The sequence below is a fragment of the Apodemus sylvaticus genome, chromosome 2 (assembly GCF_947179515.1).
Source record: "Apodemus sylvaticus chromosome 2, mApoSyl1.1, whole genome shotgun sequence".
NCBI classification, from domain to species: Eukaryota; Metazoa; Chordata; class Mammalia; order Rodentia; family Muridae; genus Apodemus; species Apodemus sylvaticus.
Window position 1 is genome coordinate 71841327 of NC_067473.1, and position 27338 is coordinate 71868664.

Sequence of the window (27338 nt, forward strand, 5' to 3'; positions counted from 1 at the left end):
TGTGGACACTACAGATCAGATTCTGGGCCGTAAAGAAACAAAGGGGACAAGGAAAGGCTTACTACTCAGTTCCCAAACCTAACAGTTTTGAATAAGAAAGGAACTTGCAAAATGTTTACAGCAGGAAATTAGAAATAGGGACTAGAAAGCATGCTCAGTTTGTGTGCGCTCAATTCACAGCCAGTTTCTCAAGAAGACAATCTAAGATTCCTGTGGCTGCCATTTCTAAAAAAGATTTGGTTAACTTTAGTGAGGAAAGCCAGTCAGGAAACAGATACTGTCTGTCTCTGACATTGGATGCTCGTGTTTACAAGTATGTGAATGATGCATCAGTTACACAAAGAGGGTTACAAACAACAGAGACCCACAGGCTCAATTTAAAACAAAAAATAAGTTTGTTTATGTGTCCAGATTCTAACACTACAGTTTAATTGATAATTTTCACATCACTCTGTTAAACATAGAATATTCTTCTAATTTCAATAACATCTACATAGAATAAAACATGCTGATGGTCATGGTATACATGAGACCTACATACAAAGAAATGACAAGGTTCACATGCTTCAGATACTAGTATAGAATGTATATAAATAGAAATGCCAGGTATCTCTTTTGATATAACAAAATATAAATACCTCATACTCTGAACAAAAAAGAGGAAGGAAGGAAAGAAAGAAAAAGGCTGAAAAGAGAGAACTCTGTAGATGCAGGCACCAGTACCTGCTGTTATGCCTTCCAAGAACTATAATGCACAGAAACCTCGGTGACATTTTTAATCCAGCATTCTTCATACATTTTTACAGCAAGGCCTTTTAATGCACACACACACACACACACACACACATGCATGCATATATACATATAAATATATATGAATATAATAAAAGTTAGGATTAGGAATCCATTGAACACATTTAGACAATACGTAAGTAGTCAGTCTACATCATAGTTTAAAGCCCTTCAGTATTTAGCAGCTAATATATTGGAAAACTGTTACCATAATATGGAGATGCTTGGGCCATTGTCCTTGTCACTTCTTTGTGCATTTATATTCTACAGGGACATGAGTGACAAGGCAACCCCTGTCCAGCAGGTTGAGTATAGTTGACTAGCTCACACTTGTCAAAACTCTCTACTGTCCTCATAGTCTCTTAACCATGTAAAACAGAAGCACACTTCAGAGGACAGGTTATCCCACAAGGTGAGCTGTGGAGAGCGGAGACTCACAGAACCACTCTGGCTTGTGATACACCGCTCCTTCTGTGCCCTTCAGGGACTTGGACATATTATCTAATCTCTTGGCTGCAGCACCCTCATTGCAAAGGGAAACCTAACAGCCCTGTTTCTTAGTGGTTTGGAAACCCCAAGTGTAACAATGCATATGTACCTAGCACAATGAATAACATGTCATAAACTCCCACTCAGCAGTTGCTTTTTTTATTTCATTGTCATTAGATCATAATAGCATTTTTGTTTCCCAAGAAGAGAGAAAGGAACACAAGAATCGATGTTTCTGCTAGAAAGAGTTCTAAGCATTAGAATTCTAAGCAAGAATGGTGACACATTTCTAACTTTGCCTGAGGTCAGAAAGCTGTGGAGGACTGGAAGGGGCTCCTTCAGAACCAAGAAACAAGGACAATGGGAAAGAAGAGCCCAGGGCTGGTTTGAGAGCCTCTGGAGTTACAGTTGACAACATTTGCCATCCAACTTGTGATGGTTAATGCTGACTGTCATCAATGCCCAGGAGTGAGCTTTGAGACTGGGGTAATTGATGGAAAGGCCCTAAATGTGGTAACACCATTAAGTAGGCTTGAGGGAGTAGGCTCGAGAGAGTAGACTTGAGCACTAGCAGTCATCTTTCCCTGCTTCCTGATTGGTTAATCCCATGTGAACAATTGCCTCATTCCCATGGCCATGGTTGATTGCATCCTCAAATCGTGGGGCAAAATAAGTCATTTCTTCCTTCAACTGCTTCCATTGGGTATTTGATCACCAGAAAAGGAGAAAGGTGACCTATATACAACTTCACATGGCATGAAAGTTGCATCCAGAATAGATTCCACTGTGCCCTAAGATGGCAACAGCATCACTTAGGTGAAACATCCAAGAGACAGATGGGAAACCTTCCTGAGATGGTGGTTGCTCACTCTGAGCTCCAAGCTTCAGAACCGGCTCCAGAGTCTATGTCAGACTCGTCAGAATCCAATAAAGATAAAGACAGTACAAGGACAATACAGAGAAAGGCAGAGATGCAGATATTTGAATAAGGCCCCGGGGGCAGCTGAAGTGATGGAAAGGACCAAGGGAAAAGAGGTCTCTGGAGAACTGGAGAGGAGAATATTCTTAGAACTAAAAAGAACTTACATAAACAAGCATAGACATATCTCAAAGATAAAGGCTGCCTGCCACACTCTCAGCCCACTACTGTGTGTTGACAGAATCCAGAAGCTCTGACTCTCCAGGGGTCTCAGAGAGGAGCCATCTTGGCTTTGGGTCGAAGCTTGCTGGAGGAAACAGAGAAGTCAAAGCCAACCAGCCTGCATGGCTCAATGTCTGCATGGCTTGCCAAGGCACTCTGCAGCATCCAAGCTAAAACCAGGAGTGAGGCAAGAATCCTTGGCATGCTGTCCACGCGCACTCCGTGGGAAGCCCAGATCTGGCTGCAACAGCAAGAGTGAATGTCATGTTTACCCTTCATGAAGTTCAAAATAACAACACTTCAAAATTAGTCAGGCTTCTAATAAGCAATATGAGAGGTGCGGAGACTGTAAAAACAGTGTTTGCTTGTGGGGGAAGGAGCACCTGCTTCAGAAGCAGCTGGTTAAAGAGGGCAGATTTCTAGGCTGGGCTCAGATATTCCAAACCTCTGGGTTGTGGCTTTGGCTTCGGAAACTACTTTTGTAGCAAACCCTGCAGATAATTCAGATGCTTACCAAAGTTTGTGAGCCACCTATTCCAAACGCCTAGAGTATCAGAGAGGAACACAAGCACAGTGCCGCCTGGGAAAAGGGAAATACTCCGTGGTAAATAATCCTTAGCAGAACTGCTATGCTTTGTAAAAACTAATCAGATCTAGCCTCTTGCCTTCCAGATGACATCAGGAGATTTTCTCTTCGTGCAGCACTTTCTGATGAGTGCGCAGTAAAATGATTTGGGGGTACTTCAAGCTTACAAAAGTAGGGCAAAATTACCCATTTATTTCCTCCTAAGAAATGTATTCTGAAATCTATTAATGACATGAAAGGGAAGAGTCCTAAAATGTTGTAACTTTTTTACCAGATGTGGTGAGGGTTTTTTTTTTTAAAGCACTTCTCAATTAAGGCTTCATTTTTCTCAAATGTAAAATTGGATTTTCTTTTCCTACTTAAAAATGTCAATGGCCAAATTCACTGTCACAGATAAACTATGAAACTTATTATTTAATTCCCATTAGGGGGAAATTAGAGTAGTTTATGTTCCACCATGTTGTTCTAGCATTGTATCTTCAGTTGTTAATACCTGTTTTTACGAGTGTTTTGTGCACAATAGCGGGCTGTACTATGGCATAGTCACCTGTCTACTAAAGGTACTTTGATCATTTCTTCCCCAACAAGCTACTCTCATCAGCCCTCCTACAGGTCCCATTCCTGTCCCCCAACAGGGCCCCAACTTGCTTTCATGTCTTTATGAAAACAGTTTTAAGATTTCACAGATGGGAGAAATCCTATGGTCCTTGTCTTTGTGAGTCTGGCTTATTTTGAGGCTCTCTAGACTCAGCCCATGTTCTGGAAACAAGGTGATCTCACCCATCTTTGTTACAGATGAATAGTGTGTCATAGTTTTATTTCTGTTGCTGTATAAAATACCTGACAGAAGTTATTTAGGGGACAAGGGTGCTTATTTTAGCTCACAGTTGCAGAGGGATATGGGCTGTCCTGGTAAAGGTGACATGGGGAGAATCAGGAGTTCTTGCTTCCAGTGTGGAAGCAGAGAGTGGTACAAGAAGTGGGGTCAGGCTAGAAAAGCCCAAAGCCCACCCCAGTGACCTACTTCTTCCAGCAAGGCTCTATCTCCCAAGCAGTCCAGGGCGTTCACAAACAGCACCACCAACTAGGCACCAAGTATTCAAATGTGGGGATATTTTACATTCAAACTGTGATACAGTACAGTATGAAAAATATGCATTTTCTTCATTCATACATCCATTGATGGACACCTAGGCTGAATCAGTGACCTGACTATTGTAAATGATTCTGTAGTAACCATATGTGTACAGATATTTCTACTGTGTTCTGCCTTTGAGTCTATAGGGTATATATCCAGGAGTGGCCCAGCTAAACATTGCTCCATATGTATGCCAGCAGGGACAAGCAACTACTAAATGATTATTTCTAGATATTTTTTATAAGTAAAAGTGTGAGCATGAACATTGACAGAGTCACTCTATACTGTGCTGATGCCCAGAATCCTACTGCTAGTACTCAGTTAACTCTATCATCATCATCACAGTCTTTTTATTATCCTAAGACCATTCTTGAAACAAATGGAAGGGTATGAACAATAGTTGAGCCCTCATAAGTCTACTTATTAGTAACTGAGAACATGGTGACAAGAGATGCAGCTAGGGATGCCTGAGGAGATGCCGGCTACCAGATGCAGAAAACCGTGAGCTCCACCTTCCCATCTCATGGGCTACACCCTCCATTCTCAAGGCTCTACCCTCCCCTCTAATGGGATACACCTTCTCCTCTCCCGGCCCCATCCTGCCTTCTCACAGGTTCCAGCTTCCTCTCACATGAGATATACTCTCCCCCCTCACATTCTATCGCAGGTTGGCATGTCTATTTACCCCAAAATGAAAGCAAACAGACCTTGAAGGTTTTTTATCCTCAGTCAACACTGGGGCACAATCCTCCCATTTCCCTACATTGAGTAAACAAAGTCCTATGCCAGAAGTGACCAAGATTGCAATAGTCATTAGTTGTACTAAATCTCTCATTAAGCAAGGGGCTCCTAGATGTATGTCTTCTATGAGGCCCACATCAGGAAATGAGCATAGGGTTATCCCCTGAAGACCATCTGTAAAGCATGGAGATTTGGACAACGGACCTCTCTAGCACTCCATTACATGTTAATACTACCAAACTGCTGTCTACCATCCCCTGACTCTGTGCATGTGTGTTTTTGTGGGGTGGGAATACTTAAATTTTACTTCAATGTTACTTTAAAATAGCAAATATTTTGATATGATGTTTCAGAGAGTTTAGAATGAAGAATTAGTATGGGTAAATCTAAACACTAATCTTAGAAGCCTCCCCTAGCTGTAAGACTACATACACACAATTCTAAAGCTAGTAAGCCCAACATAGTGTACTTCACCTCAGGAAACCACATTTAATAAGCATCTAATATGTGCTAAGAAAGGACACGATGCCAAAAACAAAGCAGAGAAAAAATAAGCAAGTGATTCCATTCATACATTACAACTCAGTTCAGAAGAAATCAGCAAATGCTTTAAACTTTAAAATAAATGCATATCTTAGGTGGTGATATATGGTAACAAAGCAAAATCAGCCAAGAAAGATTGGGGTGAGTTCGGATTAAAGTTTGCACTTGCTTCTTTGAGTGGATGGCCTTGGCACTGAAGGATACGAGTGTCTTGAGTCCAGAAGGGGAAAGCCTGTGCTGTGAATCATCTACAGAAAAAAAATTCAAGGTGCAACATGCTAGTCCTTTAAGACACAAATAAATGTATGTGCTTAGTGACCAAGGAAGAGCATGGGGTCTGTTCTACCAAAGGCAAAGACAGAGCAATGAATTCCTCTGATATTTTTGCCCCCATGAAGTGCAGGCCTCAGCTGCATGCAAAGAATGAGTCTTCAGGAAAGACACATGACCTTGCATGACTGTCATGTTTAGTCTTCATGAATTTTATACCTCAAGACCATACAGAATGGTCTTCTGAGTTGAAACTTGAAGAGAGGGGTACAATGGTTCCCACAGGTTATTGGACCTCAGAACCAAAGACTCAAAAGGATGCAGTTACAATAACTGAATTCCAGTCTCCATTTGCTACCAACCTTTTGAGGATGCTTTTAGGTGTTAGTACTCTCTAACATCAGCTACATCAAGCAGTGAGGATAGTTCTTTTAATGCTTTAATATTAAAAAAGGACAGCATTCCTCTTTGCTCTCTGCTCTCCCATATTCTCTCACCTCTCTGCCCCTTGGGGGAAGAGCCCCCTTCCACGTGGTCATGGCCAGCCTCCACTCTCTCTATTCTCTCTCTCTCTCTCTCTCTCTCTCTCTCTCTCTCTCTCTCTCTACCACTAATTCCCATCCCCTACTCTGAATAAACTCTATTCTATACTAAAAAAATAAATAAATAAAAATAAAAACAAAAAGTACAGCATTGTTTGTAGGAAGAGCACTAACATCAAAGCAATGAGTCCTAAGCTTAAAATAAAACCATAAGTGTTCACACCAAATCTTCTTGCCTCTTTTTTCTTTTTTAGTAAGAGAAATGTAGATAGTAATAGCAATCAAAAGTGAGACTTACCCATGATAACAACTGCCTGTATCAAACATACTTCCTGGGACACAAGAGGGTGCCATGTATTTGACCTATGATGAGTAATTGTAAAAACAGATCTGAATCCAAATGGAGTGAATTTGATGAGAGCAAATCCATTTAAAAGAAATGAGAAATCACTATAAGAAGAAAGATTTATAGCATTGTTAGCTGTTGGCTGAAGATTTGCCTGGCAAGTTGGTCATGTGCATGGATGGATGGATGGATGGATGGATGGATGGATGGATTGGATGGATGGATGGATGGGTGGGTGGGTGGAAATACAAGGATACATACACCAATAGCCTCTAGTTATCTCCTGTGCAGCCTAAGAAATCCTATTCTTCCTCAGTGTTAGGAAGAATGAACTTTTTCCCCACTGAAGCTTGAAGACGGGTTAAAAGTGAAGCTTATAGACCTAGGTAAAAGCCAAAGTCTCATCTATTCAATCTGCTATAATCCAAGGATAAATTTCCCTTCAAAATTCATAGGGCAATAGTCAAAAGTGGTGAAAAACAGCTAACATGTCCATATAATTCAGAGGAGCACTAAATACCTGTGTGCTGCAGAGTGCAGCACGAGATTTGTTCCACATGCTCTAATGCTTCCCATTCATACTTACTGAGGAGAAATCCTTCTCTATAATTCTCTCTCCCTAGAAGCCTACCTGGGATATTGCAGATCCTTCTCCTTCCTCTTAGCTTTCTTCTGTTCTTCCTCCTTTCCACTGCTTAAAAACATACTCTTAGATTGGGTTCATTTTGCTGTGATAAAATACTATGACAATGAACAAGTTTGAGGAGGAAAGGTTTATTTCTGCTTACAACTCTCAGGTCACATTCCATTGTAAGGGAAGTCAAGACAGGTCCTTGGACAGGGCAGGAACCTAAAGGCAAAAGCCATGGAGAAATGCTGCTTACTGGATTTCTCACCATGGTTTGTTCAGCCTGCCTCTTCTAGTGCCCAGGACCACCAGCCTAGGGCCCCACTGCCCATAGGCTCTCCCACACTGTCCATAAGTAAAGAAAATGCACCACAGGCATGCCTACAGACCAACCTAGTGAAACATTTTTTCAACATGACTGTAGCTTGTGACATAAAACTCGCCAGCACACATAAATATAACCACCTAAAAGAGAATTCCTAAGTATATTGACCATCAACTATCATCCACAAAAGTAGATAGTATTCAAACTTGCTGTGAATTTTTTTTAGATTTTTCCTATACTCTGTACCTAAATAATCAAACACATGTATATATATGTGTGTGTTTATGTGTGGTGTATATATGTATATACAAGTTGTATATGTATGATGTTTGTGTGTACATGTTTGTGTGTATATGCTAGTGAGAAAGTGCATATGTTGTACATGCATTTAGAGGCATGTGTCATCTTTTGTCAGTCCTCACCCTATTTTGAGACAAGGTTTCTCACTGAACTTGAAGCTATGCATTTCAGCTAGACTGGTTAGCTAGTGAGTTCTGGGGATCTCTGTCTCTGTGCCCTCCTGCTCTGAGAGTGCATGCAGGCACCACCGTGTCCTTATATGTGTGCCAAGAACCTGAACTTGGGCTTTATCCTTGAGCCATATCTTTAGATCCATCCCTAGATTTATTAGATGCATTTTTTTAGAATATAACTACACATGTATACATTTTATTTGGAAAATAGCTCGCCACTTAACATTAAAAAATTCACAATTTACATACCTTTTTAATGGTTTCTGCCACATTGTGTTATGTATTTATAAAATGTATACATCACAATAGATCGCATATATTAGTTCAGTGGTTCTCAAGTTGCCTAATCTTATGTCTCTTTAATTCAAATTCCCCCAACAATAAAATTATTTTTTGTGGTTACTCCATAACTGTACTTTTGCTACTGTTATGAATCATAATATAAATCTCCAGTATGCAGGATGTCTGATATATGACCCCTGTGAAAAGATCATCTAACTCCCAAGGGGATCATGGCCCCCAGACTGAGAACCATTGCCCTAGCTGTTTACATCTGATTACTATCAAAAACAAAAACAAAAACAAAAACAACTCTTCAAACTTTTAAAGGTCACTCAAACAATTGAGATCTTGACCCAGGAAAATATGTTTGTAGCCATGTGCACATACGATATGTGGTATGTGTGTGATGGGAGTGTGCTTGCAAGTGTATATGTGTTTGCACATACACAGGCAGTGTTCTACTTGAGGCAGAAAGTGGAAGATTAAGGAGAAAGTCAAGTGGATTGAAATCAGCAATAAAATGGCCATTTTCCAATACTAAATGGACCTGAAATTTATCCCCCTGCATCTGTAGGTAAATGTTCTTATGTTCTTGAAACAATAAATCCTCATGAACTCCACATAAAGTTTTGCAGGGGCAAGATGTGAGATGGCTTCCATCAGAATCCACTCAGTACTTTGTCTGTGTGCCTTTCAGTCTGAATCTTTTAACGTCCCGGTTCACTGGCTGGAGCCCTAGCCTGGGAAAGGTCAGAATGCAACATGTTTCCCAGCCTTTGTACCCTGGATGACTGCCAGACTTTTGAAAATAATTGCTTTCAAGCCCCAGATTATGCCGCCATCTACTCAATTTCAAATCAGCAAAACCTACAGCTGTGCTGTGGCAGTTTCAACTGGCGCGTTTGCTTTCCTTATCATCTAAATTCACTTTTACAATTACTGAGTGGCTCAGAAAAAAAAAGAAAAAAAAGAGCTTCATTCTGAACATGCAGTTTTCTACCATAACCTCAAAGGCAAGACAAAGAGATGTGAACCTGCACCTCACAGCCTGAACTCCGGAGGCAGGAAATAGAAATCAAACCATAAATTGGCAAGGCCTCCTGCTCTGCACTATAATAATTTTTCCGTATTCTATTGTCCCTGTGTATACCTTTCCACCGCATTATCTTTGGGAAGGACGAGTACAGTCCTACAACAGAGTTTCCTCCTGCTGAGAAAACCTTCAATCCTGCCTCAGTCAGGCTCAGTATGGTCTGCATGGGCCCTTGGGGCAGAAGTGCAAGGATAACCACCCATCTAGCACTGGCTTCGGGTAAACAGTTCCCGAGGCACTTCAAACAGCCAGCACCATTGGGCCCTCAATGCTGTGCTTGCAGATTCGCTGTCAGCCTGACCTCTTCTAAATCAACCATTAGATGTCTTCCCGCCCACCTTTATTTGTTCACAGAATGCTGAAAAGCTATTCTAGATTCCATAAGCAGAGGCTGATGGATGTCCCCTGCAATCCCTAAGCAACACCTTCCAGTCCTTAACCCAGGCTCATCACCAGAGTGCTGTCTAAATTCCACTGTTTGTCACAAGTCAAGCAAGGAGGACAACCACAAACCAGAACGGTGTCCTCAGAGGTCCCTCTGATTCTCAGAGTCCAAGGGCATTCCCATCTTGATGAAGTTTATTAATATTTTTATGCTGGCAATTACAGGCTCTTAGCTGTTTATGGGCTTGGTGTCTAGCTTTCTTTCAAGTCCTCTCTCCTTGAGGGATGCACAGAAGTAATAAAGAATCTTCAGTGCATGATGCAAACTCCATACTGTCTCACCCTGAGGGCACAGAAGTCTTTGCAATTTTCCTATTGTCACTGTAAGTAGAGATTTCTGCCCCATCTCAATGTTTGATATTTCAATTTCCTTTTTTCTTGTTCTTTCTGAAGCTGTTGCAAGACCTTGCTGAAGAAGAGAATTTTTTTCTTTTTTGCCCAATTTCTAGATAAAGAAACTGAGGCTTTCAAAGATGACCTCTTCCCTCTAGTGATGGTCTTTGTACTGTGGGTCAGCAAGCTGCAATAATGTTCTACCAGAGACATAGGTGCAAGGTTATTATTTTCAGTAGGAAATGATAGCATTCATGTAACAGGCTGTATGAATCTTTTTATTTCCTGTAATGAAAAGAGTGCAGAAAGGAAACTTTGATGTGTGTAACGTAATTGTATGGATCCTATCAATCCATTACCCTGCATGCAGAGTGAGTTCCGATCTCCACATCCGTCACTCTACTGAAATGGGCAGCCTTTTTCCACATTTTTACTCACCTAATGGATTTGATATAAAATCTGTTTTTTCTATGGATGTGAGGCTCTAGAGGTTTTGTGGTTCATCAATACATAAAGGCTGCCTCCTGTTATAGCACCCTTCCCTGAGCGGCTGCCGAGTGTGGCTAAATGCATCACCGTCTTTTACAAGCCTGCTGTCACCACTCTTCATTACAACCCAGCAGATAATAAAATGGGAACTTAATGGCCTTAAAGCATGAATCCAAATATATGAGGAAAGGAAAAGAAAAAAAGGAAGCAAATAGCACAATGAGGACAGAAACTGCAGTCCCAGAGCTGGCCAGAGGGCACAAGCGGTGCCCAACATTGTCAACTCACTGGGAAACCTTGAATATGAAGGTTGTTGGCCTACTAGATCCCTAAAATGGGAAACGCTGTCCTACATAATCAAAAACCTGGAAGAGACGCTATCCTCACAGGTTAAATAATTCTTCAGTTCTGAAACCAACAAAAATAGGTGTTATAGATCAATGACCAGCATTAATTAATATTAGGATTAATGATGGTTCAAATTCTTAAATACAGTATCTGGCTGTCTAATTGGGAGAAAGAAAGTAGACCTAAAATCTGCGACCTAAAATCTGTAGCCTTGCCAAGGAAGGAAGTACATGAAAGCCATTATTAATAATGCATTAAGTTGGTACACCAAGAGATGCCAGATGTCCTGGGAACACAGAGCAGAAACAGTGTCACTAGCTCAGAAGCACCAAGGAATCCTTCAGGAGGAGGGGCCAGTGAGACTGAACCTTAGCATGGAACAGGAACCAGGTGAGATTAACATACACAGGTTATAGGGATAAAGGAAAAAAATTAGAGAAAGGGGGGAAGGTGGGGGTTTTCTCTACACCCTCAAAATATCCACAACTGTTTGAAGAAAAGTCTTGGTAGGCTAACACAAGTGGAACACAAATTATAGGGCAGCTTGGGTTACTGAGTGAGTTCAAGTCAGGAGGATCTCAAATTTAAGGCAAGTGAGCCTGGGTAACTTAATGATACCCTATTTGGAAATTGTTTTTTAAGTTTTTAAAAGGTCATGGGTGTAGCTCAGTGACAGTGTGCTTGCCTAACCTGTATAAGATCTGAGTACAATACCAGAGTGCTTAAAGAATACACAGAGTAAGCAATGTAAATACAAAACACAGTCACAAGCTTCTTGAATGTCGGGAACAATGAGAAGAACATTTTAAGAAAGCTAGTAGCAAAAACAGAGGCTTGGAAATGGGCTTACAGTGCAGGTTCAGAGAGGCTATGATATACTCTTCAGTCATTTGAAACAATTGGGGTTTTATGCATGAATGCAAACTTAAGAGAGTTCTCGGTTGGTCTTATAAAGGATGGAGACTATAGAAAGCAGAACCAAGGAAGGCTATAGCCTTCGGGCAAAAGTATGGCCATGGCCAAGGCCATGAAACGAATAGAGAGGAAAAGAAGTATCTCAGAAGACTGGAAGGTACAGATCTGGGGCCATGGTGTCAACTAGGTAGATGCAAAGGAATGATTCCCTGGATCTCTAGCTTGAGGATACAGTGGGATAGGCTCTATTCTATGAGATGGAGAACACTCTAAGTTAATATGAAATAAACCAAGCTCACCTTCAGACATTGAGTGTTCATCTTCCTTTGGGTCAAGACAAAGCTGTCCAACAAGCACTTATTTTTACCTTAACTAATAATATAGATGCAACTGCATGCATAGACTTGTAAATCAATAACCAACAGTAACTTAGAAGAAAGCATGGACTGGATGAGTGTTCAGGGAAGGAGCAGCAAAGCACAAGTATTCATCCCTGACTCATCCAGCATTTGTACAAGGTAGGAACTACTCAAGAGTTGTCCTGCATGTCCATCAGTGGGTACTGCACCACTTGTGAAACACCACCCTGAAAATAATGGACATAAACCTGTACCCCTCTATAAACAAGACTTAGTGTATCGTTCATTTTCAACTATGCCTGGATACAGGAGAATTGATCTTGAAGTCTCTCCTCTCTTAGAATCAAGTCTATGGAATTGTTTAGAATTTATGAGTCTACAATGTAAATGAAATCATGAGGCCCCCAAAGTTTCCCTAATACCTATTCATTTTTCCATTTCTGCATGTTATTAACTGTTAGTTGTAAACCTCAAAAGACCAAGTACAAATCATGGGCCCCATTAAGAATTTTTTTTAAAAAGGGGGAATGGGAGACCTAAAACAAGAGACTTTAGGAGAAAATTTTGATATTTTTCCTAATCTTCAAATATCTAGTACACATAACTGTTCCAAGCACTGAAATAAAGTAAAATTACCTATCTGTACCATTTACATTTAAATGTGTCAGTCTTGAGTTCAGCATGTGGTTTTGATGACTAACAGGGGAAAAAAACATTTTCTCAGAGCCTTGTGCACAACTGGGACCCTCTGAGCTCTGTGACCTTCAGAGTTTGAGCATCTCATGTACTCTGTGGGGCTCAGCCCAGTTGTAGCTCAAAAGAACACAATTATAGTTGGCAGTATTGACCTTTTGGGCCTCAGTGGTGGAAAGGACCTTCTGGAGAAGGTGGAGTGCTGTAGAGAGTACAGGTGAGCAACCAAAGCCCAAGGGAAACATCTTCTCTTAGAGCCCCCTATTTTGAGGTTAGCTTATTTTATAAAATAATGCTTTCTATTCAGTAAAATCTACTTTTTCAGGAAGTCATTTCTCCCTACTATTCATAAGGAAATAGCTACAGATAACCTGCATACAAACCTGCATGCAAGTCAAGTCATCTGGTTGATTGTTAACAGTACCCATCCCGTACTAAATAGAAAGCTCATTGCACAATACAAAAGCAAAAATCTAAAATTCTAACTCCTAGTAATTTTCAAGATCAGGTGTCCAGTCACCCAGTTAGTGAAGGAGGCAACATTGGAATGTAAAGGAGACTATTGGTTCCAGAGGTGCACATGAAACCAGTATCCAGTAGCTTTGCAGAGACACAGGCAGGCCATAGCATTCCTGAGGCTTACTCCCTACAACCCCTGCTATCTGCTCCTGTGTCCTTGATCCTTCTCCTTAGTGGATCACTACTAAACAACAAACGACTTGCAAGACTAAAAATAATACTGGGAGGATGCTCAAAGTAGATTACAAAGACAAAGTTTTAAAAGAACAAAATTAAACTTGAAAATGAGCAAGAAAAAAATGATAGATTAAAATGAATAGGTTTGGAATGATAGAGATCAAGAAATTATTTAAGTCTGTGACCCTACATAGGGAATAGATGTACACATGGTAATCAGAGACCATTAGCGTTCTCAACAGCAACCCAGACAGCTTGACAATTGTCTTTCTGAGGTGTCTCAATTAGATGTGAAAGGAGAATAATGGCTTATCAGACGAACACGGGTTTGGAAACTTAACTTCAAGCACCTATTTCCTCAAGATGCCAACTGAAAATGTGATTCCTGAAAATGAGGGTGCAGATACAGAAATGGAATGTCATGACATCTCTGAATCTAAGCATAGATCCTTGAAGCAGGCTTGGCCACAGGGGACAGAGAGATCGTAGGACAGGAGCTAAAGCCCAAGACCTGTCTATCCAGATGGAAACAGAAAGAAGTAGAGGATATCTCCAGAGCTCAAAGCCATGACTGGGAAATGACTGGAAAGGTTTAATGTTGGGAAAGTTTTGAGAAAAGCTGTGAAGTTTCGATAGTGAATTTGGAATCCATGATGAAGATAGCTGAGAAAAGGGGACAAAAGTTGATCCCAGAAAAACAAAGAATTATACAGAGATAAAATATAACTATATTTGATTACCTAGCTTATTAGTAACTTATACTCATGCCATCTTAAATTTTCACAGACTCACAAATTATGCAGTGTGACTGTCTAGAGAAAAGAAATGCAAAGGAGACTGAGGAGACAGTCTCTATTAAAATCTAATCCTCATCTTACATCCTAGAAAATCAATAGAAAATAGTTAAGGCTATAAATTAATAACTTCCACACAAAGGTGTGCATATGTGCATCTGTGTGTGTATGTATGTATGTGTGTTTAATATGGAATGTGTTTGTGCATGTATGTTTGCACATGTGGAGGTCAGATGTTAACTTCAGGTGTCTTTCTCTATAGTTGACATCTTATTTTGAGACAGGATCTCTAAATAAAACTCCATAGCCAGAAAGGGGCAGGGCCAGCTGTCCTACTTTCATGTCATTAGGTCACCTCTCTGTGATCCAGCCACCTGGACTAGCTCTACTAGCAAAGTGGTAACAACCCCACTGAAGCAAGACCACAGATCAAGACATGGCCCTTGGTGGCAGCATGGGCCAGGACCTCACCATGGTCTCTTGTAGAATCACCAGCTACTCACGTCAGGCTATCCCTCACTACCCATGAGTCTCCAGTTCTGCCCCTCTTCATTGTGCACACACCATTCTGCTTTTCTTTCTCTTCCATCTCTCTCCCACTGGCTTGTTCATGTTAGTGACACCTGGGGCCTCTGGGTGTCTGGGTTTATCTTAAGAGTGCCATGTCCTGCCTATACCGTATGGCACTGGACAAGGGTCTTCTTGGGCTTGTTCTGCCCACCTAGGCCACAAGGCATCAGGTAGGGTTCCCATATAATATTTTGTAAGGAAAGAAAATTGGACTTAAAATTAAAGACTGCTACTAAGAAAATAGCTCTAGGAATTCTAAAGTTAGTATCTCTCACCAAACATTCATTGATCAGGTCAAGTAAGTGACTACTGAAGAATTTGGTTACATGCCCAGATGCAGTGTTTCATCTGCCAGAGGTTTATAGTGACAGTGAGTATCAGCAACATCTGGTTTTGGGTTCCAGCCCTCCCTGACATTTAGCTGGAGTGCCACCCTGCTTTCTCTGTACACGTAGGATAAGCCTGGCCTGGCTTGGCATGAATTTATTTGATAAGTTTCTCCCATAAGGGACTCATTTTCAAGCTTGATGAGCTCTCAATGCCACAACAACCATTGTGCCAAGCCTCAGAGGACAGTTGCTCCAGCCCAGGGCTGTATCCTTAAACCTTTCCACCTACCTCATTATTCTGTTACTGTTGACTGACCCTTCTAATCTCAGACACTCATTTCTATTCGGCAGCACACTTTCCCTCCTGATTCCCAACTTTCCTCCACTCTGCCTATCCATGCTGGCTCAGTCCCCGACACCTGCTGTCACTCAGTCCTTATCATCCAGGGACTCACTTACTTTGACTCGATAGTCTCATACAATGTGCTTTTCCCCTCCATAGCACTGACCTTGATAGCAAGTACAAACTGCAACTATTTCAATAGCCTTAAGGTTATGAGACCATCAGTCCCGGCAAATGTTTGGCATTGTTCAAAGAGGTCTATAGGAAATAATAGAAATAAATTTGTGAATGAAGAAAGTTATGGTTTACTGGTGGAATCAGTGTGGTTATTTGTGGGTACTAAAGCAGCATTAGCCTTTATTGATATTTATTTAGCATATTTAATATTGGTGGTACACATAAACCACATCTGACCCATGAAATGTTTGCCTAGGAAATTAAAACTAGATATAAATGAGGAGTAACTAATCACTTATTCATTTCTTTAACAGTTATTTATAGAGTATGGACTATATTCTGAGGCCAAAGATTATGGGGACGAAATAGTTTTATCTCAGCTTTCATAAGCTTATGGTCAACTAGACACAATACAAACAAACAGTAAGAATGCTATCAGCTTCCTGCATGGTGGAATGCAGTGCACTTGAAAAGGGCTCTTGCATTATTTGTTATAACTCAGAGTCCCCAAAGTCTGAGCAACAGACTTTCCAGATAAGACTTAGGAAAGGTCACTGGGGTCTAGAGCATCAGCATTCAAACCTTTTCTTTATACATACTCATTGAAAGGGAGCTTGCAGGGCTACAGAGGTGGTTCTGAAGTCAAGGGCAACACTGGCTGCTCTTCTAAAGGATCTGGGTTTGATTCCAAGCACCCACATGGCAGTTCACAACTCTCTTTAACTCTAACTCCAAGAAATCTGACACCCTCTTCTGATTTAGCTGGCAAGCATGTGATGCACAAATCTACATGCAGGCAAAATACCCCATATAGGTAAAATGCAAATAATAATTTTTTTTTAAAGAAAAGACAGTAAGCTCACATCCCATTGAGTACATTTGCTTATTCACTCTTTTTGGCACTTTATTAATATAGGGGGTATGTGTTATATGATCACTAAATCAGACATGCAAAAGGATGGATATTAAACTGGAATAATTGGTTACTCAGTGGATAAAGTACTGCATAAGCCTCATGAACTGAGTTCAACCCCAAGATCCTATAATGGAAAAAAATAAAAACAGCTCCCAAAAGTCATCTCATCTCTACACCATGCCATAGCATGTGTGCACCTATACAGACACATACACATACATACACACACATGCATGCACACACATACTCTCTCACACATACAGACACGGTCATATACACATATGCATATTCAGGCACACCTAATCCCTAATCATACACACACATGTACACACACTCATGTAGACATACATACACACACTCATAAACACACTCACACACTTTTACACACTCACAGGCATGCATACACACTAATACACATATACACATCAACAATAAATAATATATTTTTAAAGTAAACAATAAAGGGAAGATTTCTCAAGATAAATAAATGAGTCAAAATAGCCTCTGACTGTTTCCCAGTTGATCCCCAAGCATTGTCCCCCCACCTACCACCCTGCAACTCCAGAGTAGATACAACTGTTATCTTACTAGGCCAAAGCAGAGGTCTTCCTGCTGCTGATGGAGTCTAGATTTCACAAATTCATCCAAAGATTTTGAACACTCACAATTAACAAAGGTAGCTTGTGACAATCCAGACATTTCCAGGATCCTGGTAATACCACCAGTACAAGGCATGGTTTCTCCATGAATAAGCCCATTCAGGAGACCAAATTAGATTGAAGTTGCTTAGTGAGCACAGAATTAGAACAAATGGAATTGCCGACTGCAGAGATGTTTCATCAAATGAGAAGAACTGATTGACCTGCCTTCTCGTCGCTGGCTATATTCCTATCGGAATAACTAGACCCAGACCTCAAATAAATACTGACATGTTTTCCTTTTAGCTTTCTTTTTCCTAGAATCACTTCAGACAAATGCCCTTCTTTTAATGCATCGCCACCTCAGATAATAAGAATGTACTTGATTGGATTGAAACTCAAAAGCATTAATTACATTCCTGTCTTGGGGATTTGACCTAAAGAGACAGAATTGCTCTACGTAAGGCTGGAAGGCCACAGGGACTTGGATCCTGGCAGGCTCTTAGGATGTTAATGGACTTTCCCCTACTGCTGGTAGGGGACCAGCAGAATCCTCCTGGCCCAAGGCTATTGCATCTTCACCCACTCTAACTTGGAGGTCCCTGATAGGTGTGACAACTGCTCATTTGATTTAAGTTTTCTCAAAAAAGTACCAGGTTTCCTGGTGGTAGGGACAGTACCCCCCTCTCTCTCTGCATGGAACAGCAGAAGTGGACCCAGGGAAAAGACTCAACCCTCAAATGACAGCCTAGGTGTCAGGGACAGTAATGATCCTTTATTTTTCCAATATTATCCTAGCCAGCATCATACTCTTTTTCCTAGAAAGAACCAAGACCATATTCTCCTGCATAAAGCTATGAACAGTTTAAGACACAACAACTTCAAACTACACTAAGACTTTAAGACACCTTAAGAACAATCAGTTCCTACACCCCCCCTTTTTTGCATTAGAGTCCAGGCTATGTTCTTCAAATAGCCAAGAATGACCTTCAACTTCTGATCCTCCTGCCTCAACTTTCTGAGTTACAAGCACATACCACCACTACTGGCTATGCAACACTAACGAGCAAAGTCATGTGAGACAAGCACTCTAATGACTGAATAACTTCCTCCACCCTAGACCCTCTACAAATCTTTTTACCTCACTTAAGACATCTAGAGACTTATTTTACCTGTCTTCTCATGTATATATTATCTACTAAGGTACTTAACAGAAAGTTAAGCTCTCTGGGAGAGCTCCAGAGAATAGGAAACATTAGGGACTATTTTATGCCATCCATTCAGCACTTATCCAAACTGTGTTCTTAAAAAACCACAAAGTTTGACAAAACCTAAGCTTAACTAATCAGGAACCACCAGTAAACCTTTGGCTGTATCTATGGATTTGGCATTTGAAAGTACAATTTTCAAAGTACATTTGAAAAATAATTTTTACCAGCTGTGGATATGGCTCATTTGTAAAAAGCTTTCTGTCCATGCATGAGGACCTGAGTTAGTTTCCCTAACCCATGTAAACAAAAGCCAGAGGTAGTGGCATGAATCTGCAAACCCAGCACCGGGGAAGCCTGGACAGGTTGGTCCCTTAGGCTCACTGGCTGATCATTATAGATTACTCATTGATCTTCAGCACAGTGAGACCCCTATCAAAAAGGCAGGGCCACCAGCAAGGTGACTGACTCAGCAAGTGCCATACCAGCTGGCAACTTTAATCAGCCTTCCAGACTTCAGAACCCACCTAAAGGTAGGAGGAAAGAGCTGACTCCATGTGTAAACATACGCAAACCCTTCCCTACTGTTATTCTTTAGACAATCAAGCATGACAACCAGCCACTATCACAGCATTCTCAATGTATTAGGTACCACCAATAACCTGGAGATGATTTAATGTACACAGAAGGATGTGCATAAATTACATGCAACAATTTCAGCATTTTAAGAGACTTCCATCCTCAGATTTTGATATTCACCAAGAGACTGAAACTAACCAAGGGATAATGTTATCTTTGTTTGGTTTCCAGAAACATGAACACTTAAGTTTCTTTTCATGCCTTCCCCAACTAGCAGCACTAAGCCACTTACAGTCTGGTGTTGCTTTATTGAGAAATCATTGAGGTGGCTCACATAAATTCATTAAAATTTTAATGTGTATATCTATAATGCATTTAACTTTAAATATTCCATGCACTTATCTGGATGTCACTATATCCTACATGCCTACAAAAACAAACAGTGTTAGTGAGGTAGGAAGGTAATTTAATATCTGAGTGGAATACTACATGTTTAATTTAAAATTATGGCTTAAGTATAGCAGTGCCAACATAAAGTTACCTTCATTAAAGAAGAGTAATTGGATTTAATGTCACATATATCCACAGTTTTTATTAGAGAAAAGAGTGAAGTTTGTAGATGAATATAAACTAACGAAGTAAGCTCAGCTTACCTATTATGCTCTTCAAGAGACAGGTCACACCATTAGATTGTAGAATTAATGTTAAAGCTCAAGGCTTTAGAAATTACTTTAAAACACATCTACGGATTCTTATCTTAATCAGGGCTTAACCTGGGATAGTCAAATGTGCATATTAGAAACAAGTCTCTACAGGAGATCAAGTTGCAAGTCAAGTCATAGCCCCATGTTAAAAATTTTGATCCATTAGTCCTGATGGAATCTGAGTTAGTGGGTTTGGACTTTGATTATTCCCTATAAATGGTTCTTTCTGAGACACTGGCCACTCAGCCAGGCAATGGTTGGGAAGAATGGATCCTGCCTTCCCAGGAATTTCATGGTGGTTCATGAAAAGCACCCGGGTGGGTTCAGAGGGCATCTGATTCCAGGATCTCATATCCCAGAACGAAAAAGTACACCATGGACTCATAGTTAGTGACTGAAGTTAGGACCATTTATTAAGAGAAGAGAAGGTGTTCCAAGAATCAGATTGAGCTGGTGAACTGAGGAAAGGGCCACGTGTGTTGTATGGCCCTTATAGGACATTTATGCCCTGCTCCCCTTTGTATTTTACAGACTTTCTCTCTGTGCAAGTTCTATTCTTTAGATAAAGCCCAAGGAAAGAAAGGCTTCCAGTCTTGCTCTACAAACTAGCATATTTCACTTGTAAATCTTGATGTTTCTGACACTATACCCCTGCCACATCTATAGCTCCAGGCACGAGTTGAAGATAGCTCCTCTGAAGAGTCTTCTGTCCTCTCAGCAATTGTTTAGGGCTGAATTTGTTAGATGCATGGCTACTGCCCATGAGGATTTATTATACACAAGGAATAGGTCAGATAGATAGATAGATAGATAGATAGATAGATAGATAGATAGATAGATAGATATGGATACAGATATATGTATATGTGTGTGTATATACATATACATACACATACGTATATACATATAATTGTCCTAATTAAGGTACACCCTAACTTGTCTTCTCTCTTCATCCCACAGGAAATTATTGGAATGCTGCTTCCTTCCCAAATCCATCCTCCTACCTGCACTTCTCTACCTTCCAAGGGGAAACAAGTGCTGACATTTCTTTCTACTTTAAAACATTAATCCCCCGGGGAGTATTTCTGGAAAATCTGGGGAACACAGACTTCATCAAGCTGGAGCTCAAATGTGAGTATTCACTTCTGGTTAACATGTTAGTAGTCACTCTGGTCACAGAAATGTCTCAAGAGAGTTGACAGGGAAGACAAGAAAGCAGTGCTTTACTAGTGGCAGGAGAGCATACAATAAGGTTCCTTGTTTAATGTGCTTGCTTTCCAAGAAAGTGGCTCAAGAGTAGTCAGAGGTGTGTGCATGGACATAAACCAGCCTGAAAGATGGAAGGTAGAGGGATCAACATGAAGGAAGGTGGAGAGGGTAAATAAAGATGTCGGCATGACTGGAGCCGCCAGAAGCCAGCCATCTGATGAAACCAAACACTACTGTGCAGTTCTCTCAATGAAGTTCTGCATTCACACATCCCAAAGAGTGTAGGGTCATAATTTGGTTAGGCAAGGATATAGAAATGAAGAGTCAGGCCCAGCTTGCCTTGGACTACCAACCATGTAGGAAAAGAGGCCAGGCAGATTCACAGACAAGTATTGCTTTACCATGTCCAGGTATCCTCAGATTAGGCATTTGTAATATGCAGAACTCCAGGTTAAATTATTACTTGTCAGGCCCTTCTATCTGTTGAGATAAGTCAAAAGTGTGCACAAGACTCTAAGCCCAGTCTTCTGCAAGATCTCAGCCCCCTGCTGAGTATGTCAGACTGGCTTCCTCCCTGGTCTGTACCCTTAGGTTCTCTACACTACTGTCAGCTCATGCTTCTGTTCCAAGAATAATCCCAAAGCTACTTCCCAGTATATCTAAGGTTTTTCTCTGTTTGTACTTATAAATATGCAATGCACCATTTTTAAAAAAGATAACCTCAGATAAACATTTTTATGTTGAAATCCCACTGAGTTCTCACTTTAAATGGTAGATTGTAACATAGAAGAAATAGGTGAAGGTACTCAAGAAAGAGTCTCAGATTCAAATCCAAATTTAGGATTGAATTATTTAATCATGTTGAATCCCAATTTTTGAATTATATAATATTATGATGACAATTTTGTGAGACTGTTCTGAAAATGGAATGCAGACCTTTATGGAGAATTTACTTCAGTATCTAGTAAGTACTAGAATTATCTTTGCAAGGTTTCCGATTGTAATGTGGGGTTTTTCACTATGATCAGAATCTTTCTCAGTCCAGTAGTGCTGGAACCAAGGTCTTGGGATACTAGACACTTGAATGTCACAAAAGTCAACCCAGGATAGTGATTCCAAATCCATTGTTTCACACACACACACAAAGGTTAAAGATGTGAGCTCTCATGAGATTAGGTGTACAACAGAAGCAAATGTTACTAGGAATAATGGAATAGCAACAAAATAGGGGAACATGACAGAAACTCCCAAGAATAGAAGAGGCTTCCAGAACAGAAAAAGACTATTGAACTCCTTGGCCAGGGGACTTAACAGGGACATGACAGGTGCTAGACAATAACTGAAATAATTCCCATTGGTGATGTTTAATTTTCTGAGCTAGTAACTGAGTCAATCATTGAGGGTCCACATGCTCTATGCCTGTCCCCCTGGATCAGCCATGGCAATGATCATGTGTTGTTCATGTACTGTTCATCTCTGACTCCAAACTTGCTAGTTACTGACTTGACTGTCAATAGCTGTTAGTCTTTTGGCCAACATTACTACATGGACTCTGCAGGTACCTCAGGTGTAGCTAATTATCTATGCCCTCTTTATCCTCATATTTACATAATCAGGGATAGCTTTATGATGACAGGGCATGAACTCTATCCCAGCCACTAGGGTATAGCCGCAGTCTTTCTTGATTGCCCCATGTTAAGCTGGTGCTCTGAGATAGTTTCCTAAGCAGAAGCTTATTGTTAGAAGCCATGCTTACTCAAGTCTGTTACAATCAGCTTCATTAGAAGCAAGACTTTAGGAAAGGATGATAAATATGTTCTTCCAGAGCTTTGGGCATGGAAACAACTGGTCTGTCATCACTAGCCCTCTTCTTCCTTTTCTCCATCTTGCTTTGATATCTCAAATTCAACTACAGGCCACATTTTCATCTCCCTTGTTTGTTCAGACCTCCCTATGCAAACCCTTTCCCTTTCTTTAACTCCAGCCTCTGTTCTCACTGCAATAGGCATGGGCAACTTATAGTTTTCACCATAGACAAGATCTGATTAAAAAGAAGACTGAAAGTAGAAAGTAGTCTGGCTCTAGAATTAAAACTAATTAATTTATTGATTAAAATGCCCTCTCCACTGAATTAGGGTTCATAATTATTAAAATGGGATTTTTCATTTCCTTCAGTTAAAATTAATTTAACCAACTATGTTCTTACTTCTGCATTAGTTAGAGGGCATATTAGAAATATCCTATGGCCTAAAAACGGGCAGTTCTATACTGTATGTTTCTATACTGTTCCTTGGGTACTCTGACTATTTAACCTGCTTGTGTTTTGTATAGTTGTGACTTAGAAACAGGGGATAAGCCTAGTTCAGAGATTGCATTGACTCTCCTCAAGCACCAAAGAATTTCATTTATTTCTTATTGAGATTCTTAGGAGATGCTTTCAAAGCCTATAGATCTTTGGATTGTAAGCCTAGACCTTCACCTACTGCTCTAAGGCTCTTTCCTAGAAGGTCTTTCTGCAATAGCAAAAATGTGGCAGAAGGCAGATTCCAGCCTCCAACTTGTCATATATCTGACCTTTCTGTCATATTGTTTGTATGGGGTAAAGATGTACAGAATCTTCAAGATGCAGGCTTGAAACAGCCTCTTCTAGAGAACTACCTTCTAAAATCCACTAAAAGTGAACATATTTTTTTAAAGACCCTTGACCAGCAGACAGTAGAAAGCATCACTTTGAGCATCTCCATCAGAGTTTAAAGGTGCCTTAGTGTGTTGTGTGCTGTAGGTGATGACAGACATGTGTACGTGAGACAAACCTCTTCAAAGAAAGTAAAAAGTGATGCTTCTGTGAAACTGTCAACCCTTAAGAGAAACTGAGGCACAAATTAGTTCATGATGTTCCTTGGAATGATTGTGTTACAGCTTGGGAAAAAGACTGAACTAAGCTGTCTTAAATACATAACACAAGTTCCCACAATTTCATATGACTATTAAGGCAAAGAGTAAAAGTACAAGGAAAGGTATTGTTATTTTTGTGTGATCTGTGACCAAATTGCCTGAGGCTATCTTAAAAGGGGAATTATTTAGCTCAGCTCAAGACTTCATAGAGTTGGATGTATGGCCAGGTGACCCCACTTGTGCAGAACATCACAGCAGAAAGAATCCATGTCACCTGGAAGCTGCTGACTTGAAATGACCTGAAAGAAGAGAAAAGGCATGCAGGAAAGGATCAGGGTAAGACAGAGCCCCAAGGGTAGCCCTAGTGGCCTAGATCCTTCTGTAAGTGCAATCTCCTATATGTTTTTACTCACTTCCCAACAGTGCCATCAAATTATGACCCATCAAGTTAGTTCATGCATTCATTAGTTCAGAGCCCCCACTATCTAATTGTTTTTTTAATTAACTATTTTGTTTGTTTACATTTCAAATGTTATCTTCCTTCCTGGACTCCCCTCCATGAGCCCCGCACCCTATTTCCCTCTCCTTTACCTCTAAGAGGGTGCTCCCCCACCCTCCCACCTACTCCTGCCTCACCCCTCTAGCATCTCCTTTCTCTGGAGTATCAAGCCTCCACAGAACCAAGCACCTCCCCTCCCCTAATGCCAGATAAGACAGTCATCTGCTACATTTGTAGCAGGAGCTATGGACTGGCTCATGTATACTCTTTGGTTGGTGATTTAGTCTCTGGGAGCTCTGAGGGGTCTGGTTAGTTGATACTATTGTTCTTCCTATGGGGTTGCAATCCACTTCAGCTCCTTCAGCCCTTCCCCTAACTCTTCCATTGGGATCTCTGGGCTCTGTCCAATAATTAGCTGTGAGTATCTGTATCTGTCTTAGCCGGGTGCTTGCAGAGCCTTTCAGAGGACTGCCATACCAGACTCCTGTCTGCAAGCACATCTTGGCATCAGCAATAGTGTTGGGGTTTGGTGTCTGCGGATGGAATGGATCCATTTTTGTCCCTGCATTTCCTTTAGCGAGGGGCAATTATGTGTTAAAAATTTTTAGAAGAGTGGATGGTCCCAGTCCCCCATTGGGGGTCATGTATATCTACTGGAGGTGGTCTCTTCAGGTTCTACCTCCCTGCTATTGGGTATTTTGGCTAATGTTATCACATTGAGTCGTGGGAGCTTTTCAAATTCCTGGTGTTTGGGACTTTCTAGTGGTTCCTCAAGTTCCCCACCCTGCACTGATACTTATTTTTATTTGTTCTCCTGGCCCTCTGGACTGTTCTCCTGTCTTTTCCCATACCTGGTTCTGCCCCCCCCCCTTTATTCCTCCTCCTCCCTTCTCGAACTCAGGTTCCTCCCTCCTGTGATTATTTTGTTCCTTCTTCTAAGGTGGGTTTGAAGCATCCACACTTTGGCCTTCCTTCTTCTTAGGCTTCATATGGTATATGAGTTATCAAGGGTATTCTGAGCTTTTGGGCTAATAATCACTTATCAGTGGGTATATAGTATGTATGTTCTTTTGGGTGGGTTACCTCACTTAAGATGATATCTTCTGGTTCCATCCATTTGCCTACAAAGTTAGTGAAGTCATCATTTTTAATAGCAGAATAGTATCCCAGTGGATAGATGTACCATGTTTTCTGTATCCATTCTTCCACTAAGGGACATCTGATTTGGTTCCAGCTTCTGTCAGGATTTTGTTGCATACAGGAAATATACATCAGTGACAAAGACAGATATTACCTCAGACTGAAAGGCTGGAAAAAAATTTTTTTCCTAGAAAATGATCTCAAGAAACAATCTGGATTAACAATTCTAATATCCAATAAAATAGATTTTCAACCAAAAGTTATCAAAAGAATTGTGGAAGGACATTTTATACTCATCAAAAGAAAACTACACCAAGATTAACTCTCAATTCTGAACATCTATGCTCCAAATGCAAGAGCACTCACATTTGTAAAAGAAACTATATTAAACATCAAACCACACATTGTACATCACACAATAATAGTGGAAGTCTTCAACACCCAATCTCAGAAATGGACAGATCATGGAAACAGAAACTAAACAGAGACACAGTGAAACTAATCCAAATGGGTTTAACAGATATCGACAAAACATTTCCCCATAAAACAAAAGGCTATACCTTCTTCTCAGACCCTCATGGTACCTTCTCCAAAATTAACCATACAATCAGACAAAAAAAAAAAAGCCTAAACAGATACAAAAGGATTGAAATAATACCTCACATTCTATCAGATCACCACAAACTAAGGCTTATCTTCAATAAAAACAAAACCAACAGAAAGCCCACAGAAAATGAATAACTCTCCACTCAATAACTTGGTCAGAGAAGAAACAAAGAGAAAAATTAAAGACTTTCTAGAATTTAACGAAAATGAAAGTACAGTCTACCCAAACTTATGGGTCACAATGAAAGCAGTGATAAGAGGAAAATTCATAGCACTGAGTGTCTTCATAAAGAAATTGGAGCAATCCTACACTAGCAGCCTAGCAGCACATCTGAAAGCACTAGAACAAAAAGAAGCAAATGTACTCAAGAGGAGCAGATGGCGGGAAATAATCAAACTCAGAGGTGAAACCAACCAATTAGAAACAAAAAGAACTATACAAAAAAAAAAAAAACAACAACAACAACAAAGCTAATCAGCTAGTTCTTTGGGGAAAATCAGCGAGATAGATAAACCCTTAGCCAAACTAACTAAAGGGCACAGAGACAGTATCCAAATTTACAAAATCAGAAATGAAAAGGGAGACATAACAACAACTGAAGAAATTCAAAAACTTGTCAAATCCTACTACAAAAGCCTATACTCAACAAAACTGGAACATCTAGATGAAATGGGTGATTTTCTAGACAGATACCCAGTACCAAAGTTAAATCAGGACCAGATAAACTATCAAAATAGTCCCATAACCCCTAAGGAAATAAATGCAGTCATTAAAAGTCTCCCAAACAAACAAAAAACAGGGTCAGATGGTTTTAGTGCAGAATTCTATCAGACCTTCAAAGAAGATCTAATACCAATATTTCTCAAACTATTCCACAAAATTAAAACAGAAAGAATACTACATAATTCTTTCTATGAAGCCACAGTTATGCTGATACGTAAGCCACACAAAGACCCAACAAAGAAAGAGAACATCAGACCAATTTCGCTTATGCAAATCAATGCAAAAACACTCACAAAATGAATCCAAGAATGCATCTAAATGATCATTCAACACGGTCAAGT

The 27338-nt window shown here is 40.4% G+C and overlaps 1 protein-coding gene across 1 annotated transcript in view; it reads left to right on the forward strand.

Annotated features, from left to right (window-relative positions):
• Cntnap2 (contactin associated protein 2) overlaps window positions 1-27338 on the forward strand; it is a 1662736-nt gene that overhangs the window by 1358783 nt on the left and 276615 nt on the right. The window contains exon 16 of the mRNA XM_052172851.1: window positions 20885-21055. Within this exon, the coding sequence (XP_052028811.1) occupies window positions 20885-21055 (171 nt within the window). The remainder of the gene's footprint in view (window positions 1-20884; window positions 21056-27338) is intronic.